Below are 12,664 nucleotides of genomic sequence, written 5' to 3' on the forward strand. Positions count from 1 at the left end.
TATAAATAAATTATGTAATAAACAGAGCGATGGAAATGCATTTGCCGAATAAACAATGAAATCGCTTTATTCTACATTCCGGGAACTTGTTTGCTGTGAGAAATAAATTGGAAGAGAGAGAGAGATAGAGAAAGAGATATGCATAGCTGAGTCATGATACTAGGTTTGTCCCTCATGACACATTAAAATATAACCACAACAATCCATTTAACTCCTTTCTGTCTAAACAAGCATTAAAGAAAATAAAAACATTGTTACCAGAAGGAGGGAGAAAGGGAGGGAGAGCAGAAAGGCATCAGTTAAGTATAAACACACTTTCAGTCAATTTGAAAAACTAAATAAATACAGAAGGCCTGGTGGTCTGAAATCTCAACAACCCAGCAAGAGGGCAGTGGTGAGCATACATCATGGGGTGAATAATGTCAGCATTAGCCAGGAAAGGAAAATGACCCCTTTCATCTTTCTCAAATGGAGGGCTGTGGAAAAGAATGCCCTGTTATGTCAAGATTGAACTGGGGAGGTGGAGAGGAGGAGGAGGAAGGGAGAAGATAAACGCCTGTGTTCAGGAACAATCTAAATACTTATTTAAACATTTCCATACTTATCTGAATGCTGGAGTGTTTGATTTCTAGTGTACAGGATGAGGATAATCTTGGCGATCCCCTTAATGGGCTCCTCTTAATCAGAGGTCACTCACTAACATTAGGGAAAAAGCTACAAATGATGGCCCCTGCCCTTGGACAGCTTGTTGTTGTCATTCAATTTAGGGATGAATAGACTTACGTTTATTTTTAGCTTATTTAATTTTTGTATTATTCTGAACACCCCTGAACCCCTCCTATGTGGAGATCTAATGGCTGCCAGTCTATGTGCCTGATGGCAGTCAAAGCACGGAAGCAATTACAACCATTATCAGAACATTTTGTGGTGATGTCATCACCCCCTTTAGTCTGCTGTGAAGTCACTCAGCTCCAAGGCTCTGAATCTGTCACTGGCGCACGGAAGCATGCACGCATGCACGCACGCACATGCTCACAGAACAAAATACACAAGGTCCTGGTGCTTTTGTTCCTTTCTGTGTGCACTGCAGGCAAATAAGTACATTCAAAACCATTTAAAACACATCCATATGAAAACCCTGCCTCCAGGCATTCCCCTTTTGTTCACAGGCAAAACACTACACATAAAAACACGCATGTCAAGTTCAAAGATAGGAAGATGAATGAATTAAATCAACTGTATAGGGTTAGATTGATTCTGGACTGTTTGGCCATGTGTTTGAAAAAGAAGCCAACATACCGTTGCTGTCGGGTAGAAACCTTAATGCCCTATTTTATGCTTTGTCACTTGGCAGTGTCACTCAAAAGTAGTGAAAATAGCCAATCAACAAGTTCACAACACATCACAATGCTGTATGCTTGTAGATTTTCTATTTTTGAAAATGTTATGACAATTACTACAGACAGACTTGAAAGTGGTTAAGTCTGTCTGTAGGCTTTATAAATATTTAACCAATGAAACGTGTTAGCAAAAGCTTGTGACTAAAATAACAACACAATTGGTTCCATTGGAACGTAGTCTCTTTTTTTCCCAATTCTCTTCAAACTTTTGTCAAGGTTTCCGGCCAGACAGTGACGATGTGATATATGAGGGATGAGACTTGGCGGTATGATCTGCAGGGAGTGTATGACAACGTGCAGACATTTGGTCAACCAGTATGTCTGTTTAGAAGATAATGGCAGGCAATGGGCTGTGTATTCTTTCATCTCAGTGGTTGCACATCAGACGCAGAGCTACTAATGTAGCTTCTTATCACAGCTGTCAAACTTTCAAGAGTGAGACAGCATAGGCTAAAGAGACCCAAACCAGTTTGCAGAGTAAATAAATACTGAAAATGAAAATGATGTTATCATTATCAACATAATAAAGATTTTGGATAGGAGTGAGAGTGAGTTTTGGGGGGAGGGCGTCTTTGGTAAAGTCAAAGAATAAAATAGGAGGGTGGAGTTGGGTAGGATAGTCGATCGAACGAAGGGGAGGAGGGTGGGTTTAGGGTCAAAAGGGCAGTATGGGATCTTTTGATATGTTTTGGTTTGGTTGTTTTTCTTTTTAACTTATTTTTTTTTTTTACTTATCCTCACATTTCTGGCTTGGGTACGCACCATGGGGGGTGCGGTGGGCGGGGCGGTGAGGAAGGCGGCGGGCGGGGGCAGACTGGCGGGAAAGGGCGTGAAGGTGTGCTGGTGGGTGTGTTGGTGCTGGTGCATGTGCTGGTGTTGGTGAAACTCTGCCCTCTGCTGGAGCGACACGGGGGCCAGCGGTGAGGCGGACGGCCCCCGGCCCCGCTCCGAACTCTGAACCAGGAAGCGGTTGTTCAGCTCCTGCCTCAGGAGGTCATGCTCTGTAAGAAAGGAGAGCGAGGGGGAAGAAAACCAAAAGGGGGAAGAAAACAAAAGGTTGTTTTGGGGGAAAAGGGGGGTGGGGTGGGGTTGGGGGACACAAGAAAAAAAAAAGAGGCACGGGCGCCCAGTCAGTCTTCACAACAAAACGTAGAAAGAGAAGAAAAGCGAATAGTCACCTGGCATTCCCTGTTTCTCCAGCTCATGCTGTGAGGGTTTTCTACGTGGGGACTCATTGGTGGTGGTAAGAGAGTTGCCTGTGACAATGTGCCAATCAGAATCCCCGAATGAGGCTGGCAATACATGATTGGTTGGTTGAATGATATCAACAGGCTGGTATCTAAAGACAAGAAAGAACCAAGAGTCATCCCAGCAGAAAACACACTCTCTCTCTCTCTCACACACACACACACACACACACACACACACACACACACACACACACACACACACACACACTCATGTGCATGCACACACACACACACACACACACACACACACACACACACACACACACACACACACACACACACACACACACACACACACACACACACACACACACAATCTATCTCCCTCTCTCTCTTCCTCCATAAGGAAGACTAGCTAACCATAATAAAATAAGATACGTCACCTGCATATTGCTAAAAACATTTGCTAATACCCATCATCGCTGGAGACAATTTGCAGTTCTTTTGCAGTTAAATCATTAAAATATTCATATCCCAGCAGGTTTGGGAAACACAGGGGGAAGAGGAAAACTATTTCTCCTTCCATGATTGCTTCGGAGAAAACTTTTTTCCTTTCTTTTTTTCTTTGGTTGTTAGCAAAGTTGCGAACAAGAGAGCTGTCTCCAACAGAGATGAGTTTCACAAAGAGAGCATGAGTCACACAATGTTTGGAAAGTAACAATATAGTGGTGTTCTTTGAAACCATCATACTGTCCTCTCTATGCCCTTGCTATTTAAATGGAATCCATTTAACTGTATTGTACTATGCTGTTTTATTTCACTGTAGCCTATGTATTGTCTGCAACACTTAAGTTTATATTAGCATTATTTTGTACCATGAGGGAAAGATTTATTTATTACATTTTAGTTTTTCCAGATATATTTGTTTGTCACATGTGTCCAGTTGAATAATACACTCAATTCAAAGTTGGTTCTGAACTTTTGGAAACGTTCCTAGACACTTCTGGCAACATATTTATAATCAAAGGAAAAAGGCTCAGTTAATTACCCCCTTGTTTTCAAATAAACATTTTCACTGAACAATTTGTTACCTACAAATTTGTTTGACTGCCTGTATTCTTTTTTACGTGACCTCAGAGTATTTTCAAGCAAGGTACTGTAGCCTACTATTGTAGCTAGCTTACGGTATGTACGGTACCTGTACATTTCTCTGAGGGACAGCTAAGGCACATTTATTGTATTGGGTACTGGTAGCCTAGCTGGCCATATTTTCAAGTAGCTTTTACAACACCAACCATTGCATTGGTAAACATTGTGCAAACATTCTGTGACAGGTCTCCAATGTTGTGTACTAAAGCCCTGTTACAGTGACCTCATATCCATTTGCTGATTTTAAAAAATAAAGTGAAAACCCATCACTCTGAAAGGTAATTCTTGATTTTCTGTTCTTGCCAAGAGAAGGTTCAGGTGTGCAGCACGCGAATCAAGGATTTTTAAAGACACATTTGTGTTGTTCAATTGCCAGTGTAAAGCTATTAGTCAATAAATTGTGGCCTTGTTAACATATGGTATGTTTTAAATTGTCAAAATGGTTAATGAGGTCACTAGAGGAGCCTTGAGCTACTGTACAGCTTTGAGAGAATGACATTTACTGGAAGAAATTTTAATTAATACAGCAACCTTTTGGCAAATAAGCACTGTGATCAACTTACATGGCAAAAGGATTGAGAGCTACACAGAATCAGAATGCTTAAACAGTGAGTCTCTACTTTCTGTTCCTAAGGCATGATGGCAGGCCAGGACATAATGAAAGTATTAATTAATTAATACTTAATCATACTATAATTCAGCGAATGTCTGAATGTCTGAATGAATGTCACTGACAGAGCGTTATCTCATCATTGGCTGCACCAATCACTCCCACTTTTCACACAGGCATGGACCATAATTATATGGAGGGCGTAACGGATTTTTCGATTTGACACATTAATGATTAATAATGAATTTATTAGTGGATTAAAACAGCCGTTTACAGCCTTTTTTTTGGTCTTTATTCGTGGTCTATCTCCGACCGAGCCACACTATTAGCACACATCTCTCCATGCCAAAATAATTCTGCACGCTCCCAGAAGTGACCTAGGCTACTTTTTACAGACGCAACTGTCATATTTACTGTACAAATATTGTTTTTACATCACCACACGATCCCATGGGCAATGCGCCTGGGTGCAGTACCCCCCGCGGCCACAAGATGGGGCAAATATATCACAACGGGTAAGGGCTAGTTTATGAAATGTATCATTATTATTTTTTTATATTTATACTAATAATTAGGGATGTCCCGATACAATTTATCCCGATACCTCAATTTCTGTGTTAGTCGATACCGATACCGAATACAGATACCAGTGTCGTGATCTCATGTTGTGTTTATAGCTATCTAGCTATATATCTTATGTTGTGTTTATAGAAGACTCCTCACTTAAATGTGCACTTGCAATTTGGGCAACTCCAAAGCAAACTCCACATGTCCCAACATTATATTTACCTGCCATAGTGTCAACCCCTTACCCCTGTTTCGGATCTGTGGTTAGACTGGCATATTCACCGATACCGTTATGACCCGATATGACAAATAAGGGCCGATCCGATACTTTCCCCGATACCGATACAGTATCGGGACATCTCTACTAATAATACTAATACGAATAATCTGCCGGGCTTGATATTATTGCTGCAGGACCAATTTCGGCCCGGGAGCCGGCTATTCCCAACAGCTATATTGGTCATATGAAGATGAGGAGAGGAGACAGACATCATTCCTCACACTGTGGCAGAATGCCTAGGACAAAACCTACGGTGTCTTGAACATACAAGAACACCAGAGAAGAAGACATTGCTTCATTCAATGGACGCTGGAAAGCGCTTCGCAAATGTATAGTGTTTATTGAAAGCATTATGGCTCAGCAGTCAGCACGCAGGCTACAGCTAACCACTTAAGCTCTATGTGATACTTCATTGTACGATGCTGTCGTGCGGCAAGACCAGCCAATCTACAAGCTCACAAAACCAGACAATCTACCAGCCAATCTACAAGCTCACAAGACCAGCCAATCTACAAGCTCACAAGACCAGACAATCTACCAGCCAATCTACAAGCTCACAAGATGTATCTGCTATATTTGAACATTTTAGCTTATAGCGATATTCCCCAAACAGGGACGCCAGGTTACTGTGGATGTTCAGATGTTTAAACAAAGTTAATGTACTTTAATGATTTTATTTTCATGAATCATACTCTAGCTATGAACAGCTAGAATGCAGCAAAGCTGGGGATATACCGTATTGATTTAACGTTTTATGTTTGTTTTTTGGGTGGAGTTCAAACAAATGATTTAAATTGGTTTGAGAACCGTTTTCATGTACATAAATTCAACCAACTACTGCCACTGCAGGTCCCCTGCTAGTTTTCTATTCTGACATGCAGTCATTTCATATTAAATTATATTAGTTTATAGTTTAAATTATGTTGACGACTAGAATAAAAAAAGGACAGTATTCTGGTTCCTCTGGAGAGCAACTGTCGTACTATGTGGTAGTGAGAGTGCAGAATATTGGTACCTGGGTACGGTGTGCCAGCAGGATGCCCAGGGACCACTAGGCTGTTGGTGGGTAAGGTTGGCGGCGGTGGCAGGGTGGCAGGGGTAGCAAACATGGCCGGATGGCGGTGGGCCTGGCTCCTTAGGGAGGAATAGTGCGAGGTAGAGAGGCTGGCTATGGACAGGGGCAGGGACGGAGGGGCCGGCGACGGGAGCCCACTGAGGTGGTGGTGGTGGTGGTGGTGGTGGGGGGAAGGGGACAGGTGGTGTTGTTTGGGTAGACCCACCGGACTGTTTCTGTGGCTGTGAAGCAGGAAGGAGAGAGGTTAATACGGTGCTGAGTGGAGAAACTGAGAACAATCCCTGGAAATGTCTAAATCTCCTGTCAATCTGTCTTTTCAAAAAGCATTGTCCATACAGAAAGGGTAAATGTGCCATTTTGCCACTTATTTTTGGTGTAATTATTTGTAGATGTGAAGTCTAAAACCTACTCACTTATTGCGAACGCAGTGAGCACTTACTATGAGACCTAGCAGATCATGTCTGTCTGTGTGTGTGTCTGTCTGTCCCGCTTTTGTGCCCATATATGGAGCTGAGTGATTACGTCACCATGACTCAGCCATAACCATATAAGGAGTCCCCAAAGCAGCTATACGTCCAAAACCCAAATATGTACGAGCTGCGTTCGCTTCCCGCGTTTGCGCGTCTTACTGGTAAATAATAATTATGTAATAATTGCTTGATGATAAATGTTAGGTTTGCTCTTATGCTTTGACCATGTATTGTGCAAATTAAGCTTCCTGCAGTGAAGTGGAAAATCAGCCAATTTGAGAAAGAGAGATGATGAGAAACCAGCAGTAAATCTATGCTACAAGAGCGGTTAATGAACGCCTGAACTGCTGTAACACAGTGTGGGTTGCTATGTAGAAACATGGAGGACACTGCACTGTGTCATCCAAATCCTCTTTCCCTTTTCTTTCTTTCATACTGATTTATGCCTTGAGGCAGCAGTTTATAGTACCACTTTAAACTGTATCAAACATTTCTGTATTAGCCCTGAAAATATCCATCATAAATAATTTGGGGTATTAGGTTGTGTTATCCACAAAATACATAACTGTGTATTAGCTTGTGTTATCCACCTACAAAATACATAACTGTGTATTAGCTTGTGTTATCCACCTACAAAATACATACAGTAACTGTGTATTAGTGTGCGTATGAACGTACACAATGCATGCATGTATTGTTAAGTAAACATTTCTAATACATAGTGTTCTTACAGTACAAGGATGTAATGCAAATGTAAGAAAATCAGATTCATACACATCTGCATTGTATTGTAACACACAGGTATGTAATTACTTGTTAAATCCTAAAATATTATAATTATGTATTACAATAATTTGAATGACCTTAATAGTATATTTGTATACCGAAATAAAGCCATTACAAACTAGAGTTTTGTTTGCCAATTTAGGAACACCTACTTGATGTCGTGGAGGGTGCTGTATTGTAGTGGATGGTGCACTTGGTGGTGGCCAATGACTGGCCGCAGTGCGTGGTGCTGGGAGGGCGGCAGTGGCCGCGACTCCTGGTGTGGATGTTGGTGGAGGTGAGGAGGGTGGGGAGACTGAGGGTGAGGGTGTGGGTGGGGGTAGGGGTGGGGCTGAGCCCTCAGCAGTGGAGGCGTGGGGACAGAGAGAGGCGGGACAGGCTGCTGCTCCCGCTTGACGTGGAGGGGAGGCGGGGTGGGGAGGCACGCCCTGGGAGGCTCAGCAGAGGGAGGCGGTGGAGCCGCCGCCGCTGGCGCCGGGGAGCCCGTGGGGGCCGAGGCGGGGGTGGGGCTGGGCACTGGTGGCGCAAAGGGCACCTGGCTGGTGATGCTCTGCTCCTGGCTGCGCTGGAGCCCCGAGACTTTGGCTGAGCTGCAAGTCTTGGTTTCAGGACTCCTCTCATTCGTTGGCGCAACTGGAGAACAGACAAAAAAAGCAGATGGCAAACGTCTGTGAAGGAGTCTATAAACTCATTTGTTCGCAAGGATATAACGAGAACATTGGGTGTCATTGGAAATGCTTTTATACTTTTTGGGATACTGAGAGAGATAGGAGGGAGGGGTTGCCATGTCAAGTCAATTGTATTTACAGTATATAACACCAAATGATAACAAAGGTTATTACATAATACTTACATTTTACATGTACAATGATATATTGTAAACTGAAACATTTTCAATTATTTTTCCATAAAAAAGATAATGTAATGTAAGATGATAAATATATACGTATAAAATATTATAAATGTACCATGATCACTAACAGGATTATTATCTTAGCCATGGTAATGCAGTGCTGTGCTCTTTCGGGGCACAGAGTAATTATTAGTCATCTCAGATGTGTCAAGCCACTTTCTGGTTTGATTTAACAGGAGCTGATGCTAAAAGGAATAAGATAATGGATGTATAATGAACTCCAGTTGGAACTGCATGTATCTAGGGGACAAAGCTTGGTTCTGGTCTGGTGTAACGTCCCCCCAACGTCCCCCCCCCCCACACACACACACACACACACACACACACACACACACACACACACACACACACACACACACACACACACTTTGTACTTCTGCTCCATGTCTTCTGCCCAAGGTTCCTCTCTCTTCTCCCGTCTCCCTAGGTTTCATTAAGTGCTTAATCAGGTCATTTTCATGCTTGACTATAATCAGATGATCCAATTTCTGCCGGCGATCTAGTCGGTATGAATAAATCACAGCTAATTAAAGTTAAATGTCGGGCCCCCATTCAGGGCTTTGCTGAGCACACAATCTGGCATGAAATAATTATGTTTCAATTGTGCTGTGAAGAGAGATCACGGCCCCTCATCGTGGCCTTTCTTGCCACTACGCCTCTCTTTCCTCTCTTCCAGATCTTTCAGGGGATTTGCAAAGCCACAGCAAAAGACTTTGAACTAGGCCACTTCATCTTAAGCAATTCATCAGGGGCCCTTTCAGCCGGGTGAGAAGCTTTTCACGGCCCGGCATTCCACAGAGCAGCCAACGTTTTGGAGCTTAGCTTGTTGCACTTTAATGACTGTAATTACATGACCGCTTGTACCAGACAGATGGAAGTGGCAGAAAATCGCTGCATTTCCCAGTGTTTTTCTTTTCTTTCTTTTTTAACAATGAGTCATTAAGTAATTGTGATGAAGAAATCACCCATTTACCATTCCTTGAATATCAGAAAAATAGCCCGCTAGAGAAAGACCTCAAAGGCTGCAGGGCTTCCAAGAAATGCAGTTTGAGGAAAATGGTAATGATGTACCAACGACCACAACAATACAGACGTCAAGCCACTGAACTTATCAAAGGCTGTCAGCTGTGGAATCGTTGGACTATAGAAACATCACTTAATCTTCACCAGGAACACAGATAGCGGATGACGCAGCTTGTGTCTACAGATTGGGGCCCTCTTATCTACTGCTAATGAACATATGTAACCACTTTGTCTTTGCTCTCTTTTCAGCTGTTAAAGAATGAACCCAACTTCTTGATTGATAGAGTTTCATGTTACTATACACATTATACGTTTGTTGTTGCTTCTCTTGTGCAATATAATGCAATATAATATGATATTAATTAAAGCATGACATGATGGAACATCTACACCGCTATACAGTATCAATGCAGGATAAACAAAAAACTACTTCAACAATGCACCGACTGTATACAGACTCTCTGCAGATTAGCTGTGGGCTAAATACACTAAGGGGGACTTCCATGCTCACTACCACAACACACAGTACTGATGCAGAGGCAGGATAAAGGGAACGTCTTCAATGGCTTCCACTGTGTGCTTTGGATACAGATGGACTTCAGTCATAAGGCTTACATCTTCTAGTGCTTCAGCTACAAGAAGCAAACCCCATATGTGTGCTCATCCTCAGCATGAACAAAAACAAGACGAGTCCAGAGCCGCTATTGAAGGCAGTGAGAGCTTGTGTCACACAGGCTGTGCTAATGGGATACCCAGCCCTTATTAACAGCCAGTTTAATCTCTCAAGGATCCCAACACCAATAAAAAAAATACCAATAAATGATGCTGTGCAGAAAGGTTTTTTTTTTTCTTTTCTTTTTTACGCCCATTTCCAAATCTCAACCATCACATTTTACAGGGGAATTGGGGCTGGCTGAGGTGTCACGATTTTCAAATGAATTCTGAAGTCTGGGCTTATATAGAGCTACAGATTTATAGGTGTCTGGAATACAGATGGAAGAGTCAGGGCTTTGTCTCTGGGAAGGAACAGAGAAAAAGAAGATCGGAGAGGAAATGAGGACGGAGGACGAAAGAGACGGGGAGAGTGAGAGAGGCAAACATCCAGTCAAAATGTCGCCCTGGGCTGATGTTGCCGTGGTAACCTGCTCTCCCAGACACAATGCAATGCGAGTGATAGCGTTGGTTAGAAATCTGGTGTTACAGCCCCCTACCACCAGGAAGACACAGACAGAGAAAACCTTCTAATGCTCATTGCTCATAGTGGAAGCTAAGCCACAGCAAGGCAGCAGGGAAACATAATGGTGATTCTAATGGGCTCTAATGGGGACAGCCCTTGACCCAATACATCATTAAAGTCTACTCTAACTGCTGCGACATACACACAAAGACACAGTTGTAAAAATACACACCTGCATACTGTAAGTGATTGGCATTGGCCCACACAGAGGTAAATTGATACAGATAAATACAAATACAATACAGCCGCATATTTACAAGACACAGCAGTCATGCGCATACGTGCGCAGACAAACATAAAGACATATAAAACAAACATAAATTGAAAGATGTCCTGAATATACTGACACATGCACAAACATGCTTACACATGTTCATTTTAATGAGGGTCAACAGAGTGTGAATCCATTGCATAATACTCAATTATCATGCTATCATGGCTGGCTCTTGGTACACAACGCAGAGGGTGGACCGGATCATGATAACAATGCTTAAAATACAAATACAATTAACTTGCAGGACACAACCTGCATAAGTCAAACCAGGTCCTAAAACGTTATTCTTTATAAATGTACGAATAAAAAAGGAGTAATAATAGACGAATAACAGTTTAAGTCCAAAGTCCAAACTAATTATCCATAATGCATAAATGATGGATAAGAGGTCCGGACAACGAGGCCTTTTCGTGGAGGGGTGAGAATACAATTTGGACTTCAACTGTTATTCTTCTATAGTACTCTGGCACATTTCAGGGCTATATTTATATATTTGTTTGTTTGTTTATTTATTTTTATATATTATTTTATTTATATATTATAACTGTCAGACAAAGTTTCAAAGTTTTCAAAGTCTGTGTGTGCACTATTCTATTCTCCTTTCTCCTCTGGGACTTGGAACAACAAACAAACCTCCGGCCATGTGATCCACATCAATGTGTGTGTGTGTGTGTGTGTGTGTGTGTGTGTTTGTCTCTTTTTTTGTGGGGGGACGACGACGACATAGTTGAGCCATAAGATATAGGCAGTCATATGAGACTCTATGCACCCCCCCCCCAAAAAAATGAAAAGAGTCCTGCCCTGTAAATCTGAGCAGATGGTGGGAGTGAGTCAGGCAAGTTGGAGGACAGCCCTGTTGTAGAGTTCCCCCCCCCCCCCCTCTGCGCGCACACACACACACACACACACACACACACACACACACACACACACACACACACACACACACACACACACACACACACACACACACACACACACAGTCACACTCCTGTATGCTAGAGCTAGATTACTACACTGGGCAGGAGGTGGGGCTAGGGGACTCTCTCCCTAGGGAGGTGGTGGTGTTGGCAGCCCCTTGTTCACCAGATGACACTATTGATCTTTCCTGTTGGCCCCTATGTCTGCTTACTCAGGGGATTTCTGTCCCGGGAGAGAGCGGATAGAGGAGGGAGAGAAGGAAGATTGAAAGAGGGAGGAATTATGTCAGGAATGGAAGGAGGAAAGGTGTAGGGATGGATGGAGACTAGGAGAGAGGGGGAAAGTATTCACTGTATCCACCCAGAGCATGAAGTAAGACTGCTGTGTGATTATTATAGTCCATTGAAGACGGGGGGGAATGTATGGAAGGAGAGAGGGAGGAACAGAAGGAGGGAAGGGTGGACACAGGAGAGGGAGGGATTGAGTGATGGAGGGACTGGGAACGATGGGTATCAGACAGACGGCAGGCCAGGGGAACATGCAGCTGATGACCGACGTGTCCAGCGGGACTATGCATGCACGTGTGTGTGTGTGTGTGTGTGTGTGTGTTCAGTATGGTGACTCGTCTGCCCTGCGCTGACTGCTGCTGTCAACAAGGGAACATCCATAAACTACTTCGCTGCGCACATTATGTCCAGATTTATTCAAAGAGAATACAGAATATGCAAATATGAAAAATAACCCTTTGTTTTTTCGTTTATGTTTTTAC

The 12,664-nt window shown here is 42.9% G+C and overlaps 1 protein-coding gene across 7 annotated transcripts in view; it reads right to left on the reverse strand.

The window, feature by feature from the left end:
* Positions 1-12,664, reverse strand: part of fbrsl1 (fibrosin-like 1) — a 400,645-nt gene that overhangs the window by 15,736 nt on the left and 372,245 nt on the right. For 5 of the 7 annotated variants that reach the window (XM_080766465.1, XM_080766467.1, XM_080766463.1 and 2 more), the window contains 3 exons: positions 7,680-8,160; positions 6,212-6,492; positions 2,142-2,401 (listed from right to left, as the gene is read on the reverse strand). In XM_080766465.1, the coding sequence (XP_080622591.1) occupies positions 2,142-2,401; positions 6,212-6,492; positions 7,680-8,160 (1,022 nt within the window). Of the gene's footprint in view, positions 1-2,141; positions 2,402-2,578; positions 2,740-6,211; positions 6,493-7,679; positions 8,161-12,664 lie in introns of all 7 variants that reach the window. The other 2 variants (XM_080766464.1, XM_080766468.1) reach the window with 2 other exon arrangements.

The sequence above is a fragment of the Protomyctophum bolini genome (assembly GCF_963924005.1).
Source record: "Protomyctophum bolini genome assembly, chromosome: 6".
Classification (NCBI taxonomy): Eukaryota; Metazoa; Chordata; class Actinopteri; order Myctophiformes; family Myctophidae; genus Protomyctophum; species Protomyctophum bolini.